This window comes from Bos mutus, chromosome 16, assembly GCF_027580195.1.
Source record: "Bos mutus isolate GX-2022 chromosome 16, NWIPB_WYAK_1.1, whole genome shotgun sequence".
In the NCBI taxonomy this organism is placed as follows: Eukaryota; Metazoa; Chordata; class Mammalia; order Artiodactyla; family Bovidae; genus Bos; species Bos mutus.
Genome location: NC_091632.1, coordinates 13,151,335 through 13,172,318, shown reverse-complemented (window position 1 = coordinate 13,172,318; position 20,984 = coordinate 13,151,335). Strand labels below are relative to the sequence as shown.

The window sequence follows — 20,984 nt, the reverse complement described above, 5'->3', positions numbered from 1 at the left end:
AAATACTGACAAATATGTGAAACCGGCTCTCGTGCATTGTTGGTAAGAACACAAAATGATACAACCACTTTGGAAAACTAAAAAAAAAAAAAAAAAAAGCTAGTTTGGGGAAAAAACCGCCAGTTTGTCAGTTTCTTACAAAAATAAACATATTCTTACCATAAAATCAAGCCATTGTGGTTATTTATTGGTATTTACTCAAAGGACTTGAAAACGTACAGGCACATAAAAACCTGCATGTGGATGCTTGTAGCAAATTTATTCATAACCGCGACGCTTAGAATCAACTGAGACATACTTCAGTAGACAAACAGATAAACGCTGTTACATCCAGATAATGCAATATTATTCAGCACTAACATTAAATGAGCTATCAAACCATAAAAAGCCATGGAGGAGCCCTGAGTTGCATATTACTACGTGAGAGATATCAACCTGAAAAAGCTACATACTGTAGGATTCCAACCACACAACATTCTGGAAAAGGTAAAAGTATGGAGACATTAACAAGACCAGTGGTTGCCAGGATTAAAGGGGAGGGAGCGATGAACAGAGCGCTGGGGACTGTCAGGGCTGTGAAACTCCTCTGCGTGTATCACAGCGGAGGACACACGTCTTTACACATCCGGCACAGCCCGCGGACTGTATGACACTGAGTCAGTTCTAATACACAGAGGGGCTCTGGGTGATGGCATGTCGCGGTACGCTCATCTCCGGTAACGTGTACTCTGGTGGGAACACTGGTACTGCGGGAGGCTCTGCACGTGCAGGTCAGGGGACAGATGGGAAATCCCTGAACTGAGTTATCAGTTTTGCTCTAACCCTAAACTGGCTCTAAGAATAAATTTTTTTTTATTTAAAAAAAAAGAAAAAAAAGGAATGATAAACCCCAAGATCAGGTTACTTTGTGGAGGGGGGTGAAAGTGATGGCATTGTGGGTACAAACTAAGGACTTCTAGGATTCTGGTTAGTTCTTCAGTTGAGTGATAGGCGCCCAAATGGATCACTGATGACTTTTCTTAGTCACTGGAGTTACCACCCTTAGCGTTGACCTTAAGATACTAGCTGTCTGAGACAACAGCTCTTCCTTACTGTTTAAGCACCATTTCGAGTTTTGCTATCCAGTTTTCATAGTTAAAATCATCCAAATGGATAATCTCCTAATTTGGATGCAGTACAATCAGGATCTGATTTAGCACAGCCATCATTTAATCCTATTTTGTTTGCCTAAGTGTATCATTAAAGCCTTAGATTATTAGTTACTTTCAACTATGAAAAAAAAAGGATTTTCTTTGGGAAGAAGAGACTCTCATTAAAACAACTCAGCATTCTCCCAATCCTGAAAGGCATCTTCCTTGAAAACATTCTGATTAAGCCTATGTGATAACAAGGGCAATCAAGACTTCTCTTTAAAAAAAAAAAAAATCTATAAATCACCAAACAGATAAGGAGTCAGGCCATTACTCTTGCCCCGGCAGAGAGCAGCTTAATCTGACCGGAAGATCACCCATTTCCCAACGGAGCCCCAGGCTGGAGGTCAGACCACACAGCTGAATTCAGCCACCACGGAAGCTCTTGAAAGGAACACAAACAAAGAAACGGGAGATTTTGTTCAGAAAGGAGCATGTTCTCCGCTGTTTTTGCCAGAGGAATAAAGAACAGTGGCATATACACAGAGAAGTCTTATACTAGAGACTTAATTGGGTGTCCTGCTGAGGAAATAAGACCTCCACCCCACCTATGAGCAGATATAAAGAAATGGGTGCTGTGCTTAGCTGCTCGGTCATGTCCAACTCTTTGCAACCCCATGGACTGTAGCCTGCCAGGCTCCTCTGTCCTTGGGGGTTCTCCAGGCAAGAATACTGGAATGGGTTGCCATGCCCTCCTCCAAAAGAAATGGGTAGATAAGAAATAAGGGCCAACAGAGGGGCCTACATGAGCATGTACCATTAATTCTACCTACCAGACATGGTTTCACTTAACCTTCCAGACAATCCTGCAAAGGTGAGTCTGCTCACTGAACAGGTGAAGATGCAGAGAGTTGCGGCAAACTGTCAAAGGCTGCCCACTAGCGGCTGATGGAGCCAAGGTTCAAACCTACAGCTGACTGTGAATGGATAAAGAAGATGTGGTGTATATAGTTTATACAAATACATACATACACACACACATGCATACATACACACACACACACACACACACACACACACACACACACACACACAGCTGGAATATTACTCAGCCATAAAAAAGAATGAAATGTTGCCATCTGCAGCAACATGGATGGACTTAAAGATTATCATACTAAGTGAAGTCAGCCTGAGAAAGACAAATATGATATCACCTATGTGAAGTTAAAGTCACTCAGTCATGTCCGACTCTTTGTAACCCCATGGACTATACAGTGCCTGGAATTCTCCAGGCCAGAGTACTGGAGTGGGTAGCCTTTCCCTTCTCCAGGGGATCTTCCCAACCCAGGGATTGAACCCAGGTCTCCCGCATTGCAGGCAGATTCTTTACCAGCTGAGCCACCAGGGAAGCCCAAGAATACTGGAGTGGGTAGCCTATCCCTTCTCCAGGGGATCTTCCTGATCCAGGAACTGAACTGGGGTCTCCTGCATTGCAGGCGGATTCCTTTTCAACTGACCTATCAGGGAAGCCCGATATCACCTATATGTGGAGTCTAAAAAATGACACCAATGAACTTTTGACAAAATAGGGATACATTCACAGACAAAGAAAACAAACTTACAGTTACCAAGGGGAAAATTGGGGGGAGGAATAAATTAGCGGTTTAGGATTAACAGACACACACTACTACACATAAAGTAGATGACCAATAAGAATCTACTGGGAACTATACCCAATATTTGTAATAACCTATAAGTGAAACACATATGGGCTTCCCTGGTGGCTCAGTCAGTAAAGAATCTGCCTGCAATGCGGGAGACCTGGGTTTGATTTCCGGGTCAGGAAGATCCCCTGGAGGACAGCATGGCAACCTCCTCCAGTATTCTTGCCTGGGGAATCCCCATGGACAGAGGAGCCTGGCGGGCTGCAGTCCATGGGGTCACAAACAGTCGGACATGACTGAGCAACTAAGCACAGAGCGCACGTGCTCACGTGCACACACACACACACACGTATATGTACAACCAAATCACTTTGCTATACACCTGAAACTAATACAACGTTGTAAATCAACTACACTTCAATTTGAAAATAAAGCCTGGATCTGTCTGACTCTAAAGCTTTACACTCTGCTTTACATCGTACACGAAAACAAGGATGACTACAGAACTCGGTCTTACAGCACCAGCTCTTAGCAGGGACTCCTGTCAAGTGCAGTGCTGGCCACACCAGGAAGATGCAGACCCAGCTGAGCTTAGCAGGAATTCCATCAGGAAGAGGAGCTGCTACCATCCTCGGCTCCCAGCCCACAAACCTGGCCCTCACCTCTGTCGGCCACTTCACGCATGCGTCATCTTGGCCACAAGAGGAATGTGGTTAAAAAATACAGGGTTTGCTGAAGGCAACCACACCCCTGTCTGCTCTCTGACCAGCTTCCCCGTGAAGCTCGCTCCTGACGCTTGTTCTACCGCCGGCGATCTCTCCAGTTACCTAAGGTCCAGCTCGAGACGGCCCTCAGGAGGGAGGCACTGCTGTAGATGGCGTGCATGTACATGAGATGAACCATCAGCTCTGCCAGCCACCAGTAGAAGAGGAGACGGCCCAGCCCCAAGGCAAGGATGGAGAGGCTGGTCTTCGGCGAGCTCTGCTCCTGCTGCTGCATCTAAAGGGGAAACGAAAGAAGTCATCGGATGGCGCCACCGTTTTTAAAACCTTTCAGAGTCCCCCAGACAACTTTTTTTTATAAGTTCTCATTATCGCTGTTATCTCCGAATGGAGGGTTGGTTTAGTTTGCCTTGGAAACACTCTGTGCTCTTGGATGAAAAGAATTATGTCCGATAAATCTCATATGATATCACATATCGTGGAATCTTAAGAAATGATACAAATGAACTTATTTAGAACACAGAAACAGACTCCCAGACATAGAAACCAAGCTTATGGTTACCAAAGGGGAAAGGGGGGTGGGGGGTGGTGGATAAATTAACAGTTTGGGATTAACAGACACACACTACTATATATAAAATAGATAATAGACAAGGACCTACTGTATAGCACAGAGAACTATATTCAGTATGTTGTAATAACCTAGAAAGGAAAAGAATCTTAAAAAGAGTAAACAAATAGACAGCTAGTGGTAAAGAACCCACCTGCCAGTACAGGAGACATAGAGACGTGGGTTTGATCCCTGGAAGGGGGGAAGGCCCCCTGCAGGAGGGAATGGCAACCCACTCCAGTGTTCTTGCCTGGAGAATCCCATGGACAGAGGAGCCTGGCAGGCTACAGTCCACGGGGTCGCAAAGAGTCAGACACGACTGAAGTGACTGAGCACATGTAACTGAATCATTTGCTGTATACCTGAAACTACTGCAAACACTGTAAATCAAATTATGTTTCAATTAAAGTCTTTTAAAAGTCACATCCGAGTTAGAATACTCTATCCCAGAGTAAGAATATAGCTTGTGGGGGCCGCAAGCTAGCCCAACGCCGAGGCCCAAGAAGGGATTCTGCACCCTCCACCCCAGCAGCAGCCCTGCAAAAATCCAGGGCAGAGGGCAATTCCTGATGTATCCTAGACCAACACACAAAAACAACAGAGAGACTTCCTTGGTAGTTGAGTGGCTAAGACTCTGCACTCCCAGTGCCGGGGGTCCTAGTGTGATCCACAATCAGGGAATTTAGATCCTGCATGCTGCAATGAAGACCCGGTGCAATCAAAAAACAAGCCAAAGCAAACAAACAAAAAACCAAGGGAGTGTACATAAGTTTTCTGGATGTTACACTGACATGATTTTATTAGGCTGAAGGCTGCCTTGAAATGCAGAGGGGACGTGGATGCCTTAATTGCAAACTTGTAGCTACACACATTGGCGGGCAGAGGATATGGACTCAATTCAGCCTTTGACAAGTACGGCTCCAGACACCACAGAAACTAGGGAGGCCGGCCCTGGGGAAAGTGACCTGGGCGTGCTTCTCTGACTTCTCCTCTCCTCTAACCATCAGGGCGCGCTGGGTCCCACTGCAGCCAGGAGGGGCTGCAGGCACAGCCCTGAGAGGTGACGGGTGACCTACACTCCCAGGAATTCATTTTTATTCCATTCTTGAGCATATACATGATACATCAGGAATTGCCCTCTGCCCTGGATTTTTGCAGGTTGCTGCTGGGGTGGAGGGTGCAGAATCCTTTCTTGGGCCTTGGCGTTAGGCTAGCTTGCGGTCTCAAACTGTCCTCTTCCAGCAAGAAGCCAGACCAAGAAATTCGGGCTGGCACAGTGAAACTGCAATCACCTGCGTGGATGGCTTTCCCCCTTTTGTCATCCACTGGGTTAGCTACACCCAGGAGAGCTGCTGGTTTAACTTTTTTAATGTAAGACGATCAAACTACAGGAATTTCCTTTTTCCTTTCATTTTCTTCAGCTCACCTGAGAAAGATAACGTGTTAGGAAACAAAGTATTAATAATGGCTTTGAAAGACCCATGCCACCAGGTCTGCCAGGGGAGTGCTGGCTGGCGAGGTTATCCAGGGAGCTAAGCCTCGGCTTGCAGCCTGGCACGGATCACAGTTCACTGTAATTACAGCCACATCCAGTGCAATGCCCCGCCGCTTTCCTTCTCCAGGAATAACTGAGGGTGGTTTTCATCTGAATCCTTACCTCAAGCGTGCCTGCTCTGCGAGACCCTACAAAGTCCACAGCAGAGCATCAGTGAGCCAGTGAATGGCAAAATCCTCAGTTAAGAGACCCCCGAGCTGCCTGATCCCTCGTGTCTGCATTACTTGAGCAGAAAAAGGCAATCACGAAAGGCCCAACAGGAGGGGCTTGGGGCTTGGTTACGTGCACAAGCGCACCTCAATCGTACGTAGTCACAAAACACTATTTTTTGATACCTATCTGCATAAATCATGAAAGGCTGGAGAGAGAGAGAGAGAGACACCAAAATGGCAGCAGTGATGGTAATCTTTGGATGGTAAGGGTCTTCAGTTATTTTAAACTGTTACTATTTCTGTAACTGGGGGGAGTAATGCAAGTTTATAATAGCGTAAAGGCATTGGTCCTCTCCACTAGAGAGACAAGCGCTCTGCTTCCGCACCCTTCTTGTCAAAAATGCTTTGGGGAGCACGGCATCCTCAACAAGAAGGCCTGCCTCTCTCTCTCTTCTGCGCCAGCCCCATCTTTATTTCTCCTTACCGTCCCACTTTGGGTCTTCCCTGGCGGCTCAGTGGTAAAGAACCCGCTTGCCATTCAGGAGACTCAGGTTCAATCCCTGGGTTGGGAAGATCCCCTGCAGAAGGAAATAACAACCTACTCCAGTATTCTTGCCTGGAAAAACCCACGGAAAGAGGAGCCTGGTGGGCTACTGTCCATGGGATTGCAAAGAGTCAGATACAACTTAGTAAAAACAACAACTACCTTCCCACCTCACTCAGAGATTTTCTTAGCTATACGCTAAGTTCCCCTTTGTTCATAATCAATCCTTTTCTAGCTCAAAATTCAAAAAGACACATACACCCCAATATTCATTGCAGCACTATCTACAATAGCCAGGACATGGAAGCAATCTAGATATCCATCAACAGATGGATGGATAAAAAAAGATATGGTACATATATTACACAGTGGAATATTATTTGGCCATTAAAAAGAACAAATTTGGGTCCTTTGAAGAGACACAGATGGACCTAGAGACTATCATACAGAGTGGAGTAAGAAAGAGGAAAACAAATACCGTCTAACAAAGCAAACTCATTTGGACTTAATGAGCATCAGCAAATGAAGAAATAATGACGAACAGAGTGTCCATCAGTCTGTGGCAGCTAGAACAGTTCACACCAAGGCAATCAGCTGAGCCAAGACCCAAGAGGCCCCTAACTCCACTCTAGGCCAGTGGGCAGGGCCTTTCTTGGTGCCAGACTTTCGGAGGAAAGCAGCTTCCCTGATTGAACGTGATAACAACTCACAAGCAGAACTGACCGAAGACCATCTTTGCACAACTGTCTCCGGCTTCTAAATAAGCAACGGTGCACATGCCCTGCAGGCCCATGAGCAGACAGCTAACCCCCAGCTCAGGTCCCCCTGAGGACCAGAGCTGCACCTGTGGTCTCGGGGCACCACTGGCTGTGCAGCCCTGTTCCCGGGAGCAGAGAAGAGACAGGAGAGCCTCTGCCGGATCAGGACAAAGGACCCCGCCAGGCGATCGGGAAAGTCTGGCCAATCGCCTGCAGCTCAGGCGACCATGTGCCACGGACAGCCCAGAGGCCCTCCTTTCCTTCCCCAAACAAGGCACCATCTAGAGGGACCCGAAGATCTGTAATTAGGAAGAAACACAAGGTGCGTTGTGTGCCTGACTGGCTTCCAGCTAGTGACTTACCTACCTTCCCCAGGGCCCAGCTTCCTCCCCAGGCTGAAAAAGGCATAATTATGCGGCACCCCAGGACCAGAAGGGCTGGGCTTTTCTCTGCAGTGCTGCCGTTTTGATGCTGGGTGCCTCCCCAGTCAGAGTATGAGAAATGTCTATTCCTTAATTGCACCAGCAAACGCAGCAGAAGGAAAACAACCCAGTTTTTCACTCTATTTGTTTTTACTTTAAAAAGAATGGATATCAGCTTTTCTTTAGAGTCGTGTCATTATCACAATCCCTGTATACCTTCCATCGAGTTGTCTCCCTTTTATTTAAAAAACTGCATCTGTCCCTTGTCGATCCGGCAGGAAGAAAAGACGCACCACACACAGCTCGCCTAACGAGCAGGGCTGCTCATTATTCAACCTCGGCATGCAAAGCATTTCACCAGAGATGTTTTAAACCGAGGTCAGTGCCAACCTTAAGACCACTGGAAACTGCCGCCAATGGGAATTTTTAGTGAAGACTCCACGAAAAAACACACATTAACTCATCTGCAAAGTGCATTGTAAAACACATTATCTTTTAAAACCTCATTTCATGCAAATTGCATAAAAAGGAATATCAAAGCCTTTCAGAGATATTCTAATGATTCAAGGTGACAGTTCTCAAAGCTGAAAGGTTCTTTCACACGTGAATAATACCCACATTGGAGAGCACCAGAGAAGCCTTCCCCAGACACAGCTGTTCAACCGAGTCACCTCCGCTCCAGCCTCTGCACTTGGCTCCAGGGCACTGCAGCCCAAGTCTCATTGCTTTATAACAAGGGCGTTTCTCTCCAGCCCACAGTCTCAGGCCACACCCCTTCCCCAATAAGTGATTCCCTAGTCAGACCCTCACTGCATCCAGACCAAGGCAGGTGGTACCCACTGGTGTCTGCCAGAACAGCAAATGGAGCCTGAAGTCGGGGTAGCGGCCGCAGGACTGGGACCTGGCCTGGCCAGCTTGAGTGTCCAGACCCACACGTCCACCACGTCACACTGCATCCTCACTCTAATTCCTGTGAGGGTCACCGAGCTGGCAACAAGGCTCCAGTCTTCATTCCCCCTACCCCAACATGCACTCTATTAGCCTCTCTTTGCCTCCGTGTTACTGTCTATGAAGTGGGAATAACAGTGTCTTACTCCTTGGGCTGTTGCTAGGATAAAACATGTTAGAACATGGAAAGCCTGGTTGGGGTGAGTACTCAGTGAGTATTCCTCATGGTCAGCATCACTGCAGGTGCCTTCTGGAGCCTACCCCAAACCCTGAGTGGTCTGACTGGGACAGTGACTGCCAGCGCTGGTCGCTCAGGGACTGGGCCCACCCCTGCAGCCACGGCCTGCATCTATCCTCCGCTGACCTCCTCTGAGGCCTGGGATGGCCCCTGCCCAGAATCGTGCCCAGAATGGCCCCCACTGCCACCCTCACCTACCAGCCCGGACCCCAGGGCCTCGGGTCTGACATAAACAGATGTTAGTTCTCACCCGTGGGAGCCTCCCCAGGTGAGACCTGAAACCGGCCCCTGGTTCCCAGAGGACAGTCCAGTTCAGTTCAGTCACTCGGTCGTGTCCGACTCCCTGCAACCCCATGAACCGCAGCACGCCAGGCCTCCCTGTCCATCACCAACTCCCGGAGTTCACTCAAACTCACGTCCATCGAGTTGATGATGCCATCCAGCCATCTCATCCTCTGTTGTCCCCTTCTCCTCCTGCACTCAATCTTTCCCAGCATCAGGGTCTTTTCCAGTAAGTCAGCTCTTCGCATCAGGTGGCCAAAGTATTGCAGTTTCAGCTTCAACTTCAGTCCTTCCAATGAGCACCCAGGACTGATCTCCTTTAGGATGGACTGGTTGGATCTCCTTGCAGTCCAAGGGACTCTCAAGAGTCTTCTCCAACACCACAGGTCAAAAGCTTCAATTCTTCGGTGCTTAGCTTTCTTTACAGTCCAACTCTCACATCCATACATGACCATTGGAAAAATCAAAGCCTTGACTAGACGGACCTTTGTCAGCAAAGTAACGTCTCTGCTTTTTAATATGCTATCTAGGTTGGTCATAACTTTCCGTCCAAGGAGTAAGTGTCTTTTAATTTCATGGCTGCAATCACCATCTGCAGTGATTTGGGAGCCCAGAAAAATACAGTCAGCCACTGTTTCCCCACCTCATTTCCCATAAAGTGATGGGACCGGATGCCATGATCTTCGTTTTCTGAATGTTGAGCTTTAAGCCAACTTTTTCACTCTCCTCTTTCACTTTCATCAAGAGGCTCTTTAGTTCCCCTTCACTTTCTGCCATAAGGGTGGTGTCATCTGCATATCTGAGGTTACTGATCTTTCTCCCGGCAATCTTGATTTCAGCTTGTGCTTCCTCCAGCCCAGCATTTATAAGGATAGACCGAAGAAACAAGTGGGCTGCTTGGACCGGCAGGGCAGGATTAATAACCCAGGGAGCTAACAGGCAGGCCTCGTAGTGGGTGTCACAACACCAGCAGATCTCTGCATCCACCAGCAGAATTTTAAAGTTGAAACAGAGGCCTGTTCTGGGTTTAGTCACGTAGGGAGTTCAGCTGGTCTGAACGACACCTTCCTCTCTCAAGGTCAAACCTATGCCCCAGAAATGGCTCCCAGCCTGAGAATGGTGGGCAGAAAGTACATTCCAAGGGCAGGGGAGGGGTGAGGAGCCTCTGACTGCCCAGGTCCAGACTGAGGGTCAACCAGTCATCCCAGCCTTTCAGTGACCTCCTCCAACAACATACTCCAGAAATGACGCTCAGTTTTGGATAACAGTAACGACAATAACAGGGTGTACAACACGTCAAGCCACATTATCTAGATGAAATCATTTAGTCCTTACAACAATCCTATCTAGGGGGTATTATTATTTTTTCCATCATACTGATAAAAGGAAATGCAGTCACAAATAAGGTGAGTAACTCACCAAATGCTCTCAAGCCAAAGCAGAGCAGGGATTCAAACCCTGTAACTAAAGGGCTGGGCTCAGGAGTTTTGCTCTTAACCATCAACCACGTTCCCTATTTAAGCACTGTCTTCCCCTCAGGGCTTCCCTCATAGCTCAGTTGGTAAAGAATCCGCCTGCAACACAGGAGATCCTGGTTCGATTCCTGGGTTGGGACAATCCTCTGGAGAAGGGATAGGCTACCCACTCCAGTAATCTTGGGCTTCCCTGGTAGCTCAGCTAGTGAAGAATCCACCTGTACTGTAGGAGACCTGGGCTCAATCCCTGGGTTGGAAAGATCCCCTGGAGAAGGGAAAGGCTACCCACTCCAGTATTCTTGCCTGGAGAATTCCATGGACTGTATAGTCCATGGGCTCGCAAAGAGTTGGACACGACTGAGTGACTTTCACTTTCACTTTCTTCCCCTTGGGGCAGAAGCGCAAGGAAAGTCCCCCCAGTGCCCCCCAACACACACAGCAGCTCCTCACTGCACGAGTCAGCCTGCTCAGAGTAGGATGGGGTGGCCCCAGGCTCCAAGCTCAGCAAATAAACAGCATTTCCTGCCTTTCCCTAGACCTCCCCCACACTGTCCCCCACCTTACCCCTGGCTCGTTTTCTGAGTTCCACAGACCCCTGGGAGAAACACAAACGAGGCCCATATTTCTCCAACTCCAAACGCCATCAGAGATGACCTTTGAGTTAACACTGGGGCCTGTTGACAGGCCCAGTTTTCCCTGTTGGTGATTGATGTGTACATATATCACATGCCATGTATTACAGAGGCTCCTCTTCTATGCTTGTTTCATCTTGGGTATGTAAATTTACACTAAAGGAAAAAAAAAAACTGAGCGAAAGAAGTCTCAGGTGGACCTACTGCTACTGCTGCTAAGTCGCTTCAGTCATGTCCGACTCTGTGCGACCCCATAGACGGCAGCCCACCAGGCTCCCCCGTCCCTGGGATTCTCCAGAACACTGGAGTGGGTTGCCATTTCCTTCTCCAATGCATGAAAGTGAAAAGTGAAAGTGAAGTCACTCAGTCGTGTCTGACTCTTAGCGACCCCATGGACTGCAGCCTACCAGGCTCCTCCGTCCATGGGATTTTCCAGGGAAGAGTACTGGAGAGGGGTGTCATCGCCTTCTCCGAAAGAAGTCTCGGGTGGACCTAAGGCTCTCATTTTAACCACTGTGGTTTGCTGGGCTGGGTGGGTTTCCACAGTGAGGCTCTGCTGCCCCCTGGTGGCAAGTCTCCTCCTGTTCTTCAGAGTCTGGGCACGCTGGCCTGAGAGGCTAAGGACCAAAATTTCAACTCTACCGTCTCCTGTGACGTTCACTCATTCGTGGGAGCGCTTGTTCAGAGCATACCTTGATTACAAGCTCTGCCGGCCAGCTTTTCTCCATCCCCTCCCAGTCTTTCCCCTCCCGGCGTCTCCGATGGAATCCCTTCACTCTATGAGGTCAGCTCCTTAGTAGTTTAACTGCTCTCCTTTTAGACCCGTTTTTCTCATAGGAGTTGAGTGCCCATAAACACCCCCAGCAACCACAGAAATCGCTTGGCTTTTTATTGCCCTGTACCTTATTAAACATCTTGCCATTTCTAAGCTGACTTTTCCAGGAATCCTCCCAGATTACAAAGAAAGGCTTCAATTTGCCTCTTTGCGTTTCTGCTTTCTGCAATTGCTACCATTTAGAAAGGGGTAAAAAAAAGAGAAAGAATAGACAGAGGTGCAGCCCAGAGTCTCCATACCTGAGTCCCTATTGGCAGAAACTCGAGAGAATGAGAGCCTGTGGCTAAGGATTCAGGTGAGCGATGCTCTCAGAGCTCGTCTCTATGTGACAGATTCAGGACCCTGCAACCCACCTCTCAAATTCCCTCAAGACTCTACAGGGGACAGTCAGAAAGGAGGAGACAAGAACTAAAAAGAATGGTGATCTGCCAAACAGAGAAGTGATCCCACAGGGATAAGCTCCTTAATGGATAAGAGGCGGTTTGGAAAATAATTTGTTTCCTCTTAATGGGTTTAGTCTATGTTTCTCTGAGAAAGATTATCTGTCTTCAAGGAAGGGTGGGGGTGTGCTGTGGGTATTTAGTCCAAAAGCTATTGACTGCAATGTTAAAATTTAAAACTTACAATGGCCGTGCCGTGCATGCACACTCAGTCGCTTCTGACTCTCTGCGACCCCATATACTGCAGCCCCCAGGCTCCTCTGTCCGTGGGATTTCCCAGGCAAGAATCCTGGAGTGGGTTGCTGTTTCCTTCTCCAACAAGGAGGTTGTTAAAGAGACATAATGTGGATGAACTGAACCCACCCTACACTGGGCCTACCCCACCCCGATCCTCTAAGGAGGGTCTCCACCTCCAGAGAAGAAGTTCCTCTTCTGAAAAAACTTAGGAAAGTGATTCTCCACCTCGCAGCATCAGGACCACACTCTGGAGCCCCGCTCCCAGGGTTCTGATTCAGTAGGTCTGGGGCAGGGCCTGAGAATCTGCACGTCTGATGAGTTCCCACGTGAGGCTGCAGCCATGGGTCCAGGGACCCCACTTTAAGAGTCACTGAGTCGGTAGCCATTGAAAAGAGTAAAATAGACCACGTGCAGTGACACGGATGGGCCTAGAGACGGTCACACGGAGTGAAGTAAGTCAGACAGAGAAGGAAAATTATCATATGACATCCCTTCCATGTGGAATCTAAAAAGATATGATACAAATGAACTTACAAAACAGAAAGAGACTCACAGACTTAGAAAACAAACTTACGGTTGCTGGGGGAAAAGGAATAGTTGGGAACTTTGGGAAGGTCATGTACACACTGCTGTATTCAAAATGGATAACCAGCCAGGGCCTGTTGCATAGCACATGAAATGCTGCTCAGTGTTGCACGGCAGCCTGGATGGGAGACGGATGTGGGGAGAATGGCATGTGTGTGCATGGCTGAGTCTCTTCACTGTCTACCTGAAACTACCAGAGCATTGTTAATCAGCTATACCCCAAAACAAAATAAAAAGTTTAAAGTTTGAAAAAAAAAAGAATCACTGAGTTGGAAGGTCAGCTGCTATCACTAAACCACCTCTGGCTTTTACACAACAACTTTAACCGTGATTTTCAAACATGGATTTTAAATTCCTCCATGGCAAAAGAATGCTCCCAGGTAACCCAAATTGAAGTATGAGAAACCATATGCTAAACATATCAATACATCCACCTAGAATATCAATTTCCCTTAAACATTTGCAGAGAGGGAAAAAGTTTAATGATTTAACTGGCAATTTTTAAGCATTAAGTTATTGTTTAATGCAGAAATGTAATGTTTTGAATACAATGTGAAATTTTTAAGGCAAAATAAGGGATTTCTAAGCACCCTCCTATTTGTGCAGGGGGCACCTTGTGGGGTGTCCCCTCCAGAAGTGTGAAACAGTGCTGCTGGCCCTGCTCTTCAACGTGTCCAGGCCCCCCGTGTGTGCATGTGTACACACGTGTGTGCCTACACACACACGCAAGCCCTTACTATTCTCACCTCCATGAGGATTCTTTCGTTGGGGGGTGGGGGCAGGAATATTCTTGGAGAAACCCTGTTTTTAGGCATCACTGATTACTCATACTTTGGGTGCATTAACCTAGTACACAGCTTCCACGAGGCTGGCTGCGGAACGAGGGAAGGAATCCAAAGCAGGAGGGGAAATGAGGTGGGAATGATGAAGGCAGCTTGCTGTGAGCCTCGGACAAGACTGCTGTCCAGGAGGCAGGCGCGGTCCTGGGCAGAAAGAGACACCCAGACCTGAAGACACACCACTGCACGGCCTTCAAACCCCCTTCAACCCCACTCTGTCATCCCACCCAGGTTCCCCTGAACAATCCCCCAGCCACGGAAGAGCTACTTCATAAGGAGTCTGTGAAAATAAAAGGGCACCAACTATTTGCCAACCAACCGCTTAGTCAGTGTCTCCTTCCATTTTCCCAGTAAGTCCATGAAAACCCGGTTTTCTTTCTCTGGGGCTGGCCTGCCTGGGATGCCCACCCCAGGTTCCTGGCGGTGCCCAGTAATTACTTCTGGCTGCCACAGTCCACTGGGAATCTGGGTGGGGGGCCCTACAGCCCACATACACAAGAGACACGGTGACCTTCATTCGAAGGCTTATTTCCGCACAGTATTTCACTTCTTATCAGAATACCAAGTGTGGGCTTCCTGGTGGCTCCACGGTAAAGAATCCACCTGCCAATGCAGAAGACATGGGTTCAATCCCTGGGTCAGAAGATCCTCTGGAGAAGGAAATGGCAACCCACTCCAGGATTCTTGCCCGGAGAATCCCACGGACAGAGGAGCCTGGTGGGCTACCGTCCATGGGGTTGCAAAGAGTCAGACACGACTGAGCGACTCAACAAAAACAGTATGAAAAGACTCACGAGTGATCACATAAACAAGGACAGAAGCATCACGGGCAGGAACGCCCATGCAATCCTCGAAAGGCTCTACCTGCGCGATGAACTCCGGGAAGCTGAGGACGGGCCCGTTGTGGAAGACTGGGTAGTAGAAGACGTAGGCGAGCATCCAGGGGAGGGAGTAGAAGGGCCGCTCGGCCGGCGGGGGCTGCCAGCACAGCTCCAGGCTGAAGCTGGTGTAGTACAGACAGCGCACGGTCAGCGTGAACTGCAGCAAGTAGTACTCGTTCTCGGTCTTGTACCACCCTCTCTGCGAAGTCACAAGGAGAGAACAACCCTTGAGTGTCAAGCACAGCCATCCAATCTCCGGGGGAGGAGATCTCTTCCACAGGCAGAGCGGCTGTCCCACCCCGGGAGCCGAGAACCACCGAGCAGCTGGTTAACGTCATGCATCATCAGAGAAAGCAGTTAACAAGCAACGAGCAGAAGAGTGTCCCCTAACATCGGCCATCGGCTTCGCGTTAAGCCTGATGCAACAGAGGACGAGGGTTTTCCCAGATACGCATCCGTGGGACACACCAGTGCATAGCACGGAGATTAGCTACATCCAAGGGGTACTCTGACCCCTTACACAACTCTGAAGACACGGAGAGACCTATCCAGACAGATCTTGGGACTCTGGGGGCTCAGCTCCAGATCTCCGCAATAAAGGGAACCTTGCTATAAAATGAGTCGCACAGTTTGCTTGGTTTCCCATTTGTACATAAAAGCTAGGTTTACACTATATTACAGCTTACTACAGGGGTCCCCAACCCCTAGGCCACAGCCCACTGTTGGTCCGTGGGCAGGAACCGGGCCCACAGCAGGAGGGGAAGGGCAGGTGAGCTAGCGAAGCTTCACGTGTATTTAAAGCCACTTCCCACGGCTCCTGTTACCACCTGAGCCCCGCCTGCTGTCAGACCAGCGGCATTAGGTAATCACAGGAGCGCGAGCCCTACTGCGAAGTGTGCGTGCCAGGGTCCGAGGCTGCACACTCCTCGTGAGAATCTGACGCCCGATGATCTGAGGTGGAGCTGAGCTGGTGACGCCAGTGCTGGGGAGTGCGCAGGAATAAAGTACACAAGAATGGTGTGCCGGGAAACCAATTTGTTAGAAGAGTAATCCCCACGAAGCACAATAAAATGATGTGTGTCTGTAAATGTCACGTGGGATTTATGTCTTCAACAGATTTTTCCTCTGGCTCTCTGTCATTAATTTGGCTTCACATGTAGCGGAGGACTATTTTGAAACAAGCTTTAGAGACACATCATCAAAAGAAATAGTCCCTGCCCTCAATGAACCTGAATTCTCACACAGGAAACAGGTATACAAGACAGCATGAAATAAGAAATAACAAGTATGTACAAAACTAGGTGAAGAACAAAAGACTAAAAGCAACTGTGATGAAATCTTGATACTACTAAGGGAGTAAAATTATGGATCATTTTATAATCTATTTTTCTACATTTTCCATATTTTCTAAAATATATACGTATTGTTTTTTAATGAGAAAACCAGGTGATGAAAATAGATACAAAAGATAGAATTGGGACAAAGGACAGAGTAGTTCATTTGACCCATGAGAGCCTTTCAAGGCTTTACACAGAAAAATTAAGCACTGAACAGAGTTTCTACTCCATGTCCAGGACTTCAGCAGACACCAAGAAAAATCAAGAAAACTGCACGTGTGAAAGTATGGAAACCCAGCGCAACTAGTTGCTGGTCATTCGCTCCCTCCTCTTTGGCAACAGTTTTCACATCACCAACATACATAATTTATTCACCACTGACGCCCATAACTGATGCTAGTGGCCCCAAATAAACGATCACTACAATCGGAGACTGTTTTGAATACTTGCCAGATCCCCCAAAAGTTAGATGTGGATTTGTTTTTATTTTTATCGCAAATCTAATTTTAAGCACACTTATTTAAATAATCAGGTAGCTTAATCATTCTGGGAAGTTAAGTATCTTTTGTTAGGAGAGAGCTGCCACCTGACCTACTCACGCCAGTCCACTGGTGAGAGTGAAAAAAAATTAAGAGAGCCTAACAACAGCAAATGCCAACCCATTCCAGTATTCTTGCCTGGAGAATCCCAGGGACGGGGGAGCCTGGTGGGCTGTCGTCTGTGGGGTCGCACAGAGTCGGACACGACTGAAGCGACTTAGCAGCAGTAGCAGCAACAGCAGCAAAAAAAAAAAAAAAAAAATCTTGAATTTTCAAAATGCTACCATTTTTACAAAATTGCTTAACACATTATCTTGTTAGGTCCTCAGAACAACTCCATGAGGAAGGCAGAGCAGCTCGTACCTTCATTTTCCAAACGATGAAATTGAGACTCAGGTTAAATACTGCCTCCGGTTTCAAGAGGACGCACAGTGAATAGAAGAGATTAGAAAACCACCCGCTCATTCTTCCTGGTGTGTCCTTCCCCATGTCTGTGCCAGTCCAGGGCTCACCAGTTCTAACTGCCATCATATGAATCAGTAAATGAGTGAATGAGTAAACAAATGGACAGAAGTTAAAATGCCACAGGAACACATGGTTAAAGGAAGAATATCAGAAGCTCCCCAAGATTTTCTGTGCAAGGAAAATACTTAAACCTTATCTGTTTCAGGGACCACCGTGGGCTTCTGATGAAGTAAAGATGTGAGAATTCCCTATAAACTGTGCAGCAGTTTACAGATGATTTTTTATTAAAAGCATAGGGGATTATTCCTGGAGGAGAAAATGGCAACCCACTCCAGTATTCTTGCCTGGGAAATCCCACGGACAGAGGAGCCTGATGGGCTACAGTCCATGGGGTCAAGAAACAGTCGGTCGTGACTTAGCGACTAAACAACATGGGGATTATTGCTTTCTTTTGCTTTTGTTCCTGTGATGTCTGGCACCATCCATGCTGACCCAAACTGGGAGAAAAGGTACAGGGTGGGCCTGGACAGCCTCCCAGGGCTGAAGTGTGTTAGTCCCTCAGTCTGGAGGGCTAAGACAAAGTCAGATACAAAGGATCGCAGGATGCAACACCCTCTGCTGCCACGAGGGGGAGCCCCATCCCAGTTCTTGGATCGACTCTTATCTGAAAACAAAGGCATCTACCTGGATATTGGCATTGCAAAACAGGTTTTCTCCTTCCCATTGGTATTAAAAAAAAACAGAGACTCTTACCTTAACTTCTTCCACATCTTGCAGTCTCAGTGTAGAGAGCAGAGAGAGAGAACACAGCCATGATAGGAACTGAGACCGGAACTGAGCAACACAGAAGGAGATAGTGGCGTGAATAAGAACCATGGCGGTGCCCTGGGTCCCCAGCACACAGCGGCAGGCCCACATCCCGTAGACTGCGAGGATCCAGGGTTTGTGCTGCAGACAGAGAAGGACCCAGAGAGAGAGAGAGAGAGAGAGAGAAAAGAGAAAGTAAGCTAACAGCCTTTGCCATTGAAGGTTCTGTTTTGTGACCCTTTAACCAAACTCATTGTCCTGGGGATTTAGTGTTAACACGGATGAAGAGGATTCAGAAGGACCTTCCACATTAACCCCAGATAGCAGTCCCCAACCTTTTGGCCACCAGTGGAGACAATTTTTCCATGGACCAGAGTTGGGGTGTGTGGGTGGTTTCAGGATGATTCATGCACGTTACATGTATTGTACACTTTATTTCCGTCAATCACATCAGCTCTACCACAGACCATCAGGCATTAGATCCTGGAGGCTGGGGACCCCTGCCCCAAAGTGATGGCTGCCCACCCCCAGGTCCTCAGAACTTCACCAGATTCACCCAGAAGCAAGGAGCTGCTTTCCTGCCTTCAGCCACAGCCGCAGGCCAGTGGATCCCACAACAATAAGACACATAGCTGACAGTCCAACAGATATTACGGAAGCCAGAAGACAGCCGGAAAAGCTGCCAGCCTGGCACACCAGCCACTACCCACACTATTCTGCGAAAGTGAAGGTGAGAGGAAGCACTGGTGTGCATTTCTTCGGAGTCTTATTTAGAAACTGGGCCATCCAAACCACAAAAGGTTTCCTAAAGTCTAAACCACAGACTTAAAAGTAAATATCTAATTACATTTTTTTCATTAGCATATTATTCAGTCAAATTTAGGTCACAGAAAAAGTACCTGCTTTCAGTGGGTGAGATTGAGGCCTTTGTCTAGTAAATCTGATTGATACATCTATTACTACCTTAGGAGAGAATTTTTCTATTTCAAGTTTTATAGTTATTGACATTGAATAACTAGATAAATTAACATGGTTTTTTTTTTTTTTTTTCCCTCAGAGATTGAACTTATGGTGAGGGGAGGATGGGGAAAGGGATAGATGGGGAGTTTGGGATGGACACACTGCTGTATTTTAAACAGATAACCAACAAGGACCTACTGTATAGCAAATGGTACTGTGTTCGGTGTTATGAGGCAGGCTGGATGGGAGGGGAGTTTGGAGGAGAATGGATACATGTACATGTACGGCTGACTCCCTTCACTGTTCACCTGACACTATCGTTAACACTTAACTGGCTACGAAAGTAAAGTCACTCAGTCGTGTCCGACTCTTTGCGACCCCATGGACTGTATAGTTCTCCAGGCCAGAATACTGGAGGGGGTAGCCTATCCCTTCTTCAGTGGATCTTCCCAACCCAGGAATCAAACCAGGGTCTCCTTTATTGCAGGTGGGTAATTGGCTATATCCCAATACAAAATAAAAAGTTTTAAAAAATTAACATGTCTTTGCTTTTACACTATACTCTTGGTCATATCTGGCTGGTAAATCCTTACTTTAAAAAAACCACAATAATGTTTTAACATTGTTTGAGAGGCAATATATCTTAGTAGTAGAATTATCAAGTTTTGCTGTCTAATTGCCTAAATAAATTCTGATGTCCCCATTAACTAGCTGTTTGACCCTAGATACGTTACTAAATCTCTCTCTTTTAAATCACATATAAAATTTGAATAATGGCATCCACTTCATGAGGCTGTCGTGAGAATTAAGTTAACAGTGTAAAATGCTTACAGCAATGTCTGCGTACACTGCAAATGCTAGCAGCTAGTCCTATAGGAAACATGATGTGTCTGTTTGATGGGCATTCGAACACAGGATTTCCAGAGACTTCCCTGGTAGTCCAGTGGTTGAGACTTCGACTTCCAATGCAGAGGCTGTGGGTTCGATCCCAGGTCGGGGAGCTAAAATCTCACATGCCTCGTAGCCGAAAAAGCAAAACATCAAACATAAGCAATATCGTAACAAATTCAATAAACACTTTAAAAATTATATATATATATACATATACACACACACACACACACACACACATACACAGATAGATAGGATTTCCATGAATGCACTGACTTAAAAAGTGAGGACTACTTAAAATTGGGTCTTCTTATGGAAAAAATGATTTATTTAAGGGAAAGACAGATGTGGACTGCAAATTATAAATTCCATCTTTCAATGGTAATGCTTCCAAAATATTGCCGAAGTAGAATTATCTCCCAAATCTATACTCCAGCCCAAGAGAGAACATTTTAAATGAACAACTGGGTCAGCCACTTTGAAGTTCCAAGAAAATCAGAGAAATCTACAGTTCATTTTTACTATTTTTCCATCCTACTACCCACATTAAATAGCACATAAGTTTGCTTCCAACTTTCCCCTAAAAACTCACCTCTGGACAGAGTTCAATTATAAGGAATAAGGTTGCCAACTGTATTTTAAGTAGCTTTAACAAATTAAGAAAAAGCGGGGGTGTCTTTTTAAACAGGATCTACAACATTCACCGCTTGGAATCCATTCCCATGAGTGCGTGGCTACGCACACACCTGTAACACAGCTACGTTTTATTAAGTGCTATTTGATCCATTTGGAAAAAGCCTGTTTGTTGGGATTCATTTGGGAACTTAACCACAGACTTAAGCTGTTTCAACTTGGAAAAGCTGCAGGAACCTTCAGGAACTACTAGCAGGGCTGTGCAAACTCCATCTGCTCCAAAGAGTCTGATGAATTCACCTGAGCTCACAAACGCTACTTTGAGGGCTCACAAGGTCATCCTATATTCCCATCTTCTTCCTGTCAGAGTACAGGCAGGCAACATTCAACACCATTCTCTCTA

General features: G+C 47.0%; 1 protein-coding gene across 5 annotated transcripts in view; it reads right to left on the bottom strand.

The window, feature by feature from the left end:
* The window catches only part of HHAT (hedgehog acyltransferase), a 365,640-nt gene that overhangs the window by 273,521 nt on the left and 71,135 nt on the right, over positions 1-20,984 (bottom strand). For 2 of the 5 annotated variants that reach the window (XR_011467202.1, XM_070384725.1), the window contains exons 5-7: positions 18,044-18,238; positions 14,933-15,148; positions 3,622-3,793 (exon numbers count right to left, since the gene is read on the bottom strand). Coding sequence is in view for 4 of the 5 variants with exons in the window: in XM_070384725.1 (XP_070240826.1) it covers positions 3,622-3,793; positions 14,933-15,148; positions 18,044-18,238 (583 nt within the window). In the remaining variant the exon portion in view is untranslated. The remainder of the gene's footprint in view (positions 1-3,621; positions 3,794-14,932; positions 15,149-18,043; positions 18,239-20,984) is intronic. The other 3 variants (XM_070384727.1, XM_070384726.1, XM_070384728.1) reach the window with 3 other exon arrangements.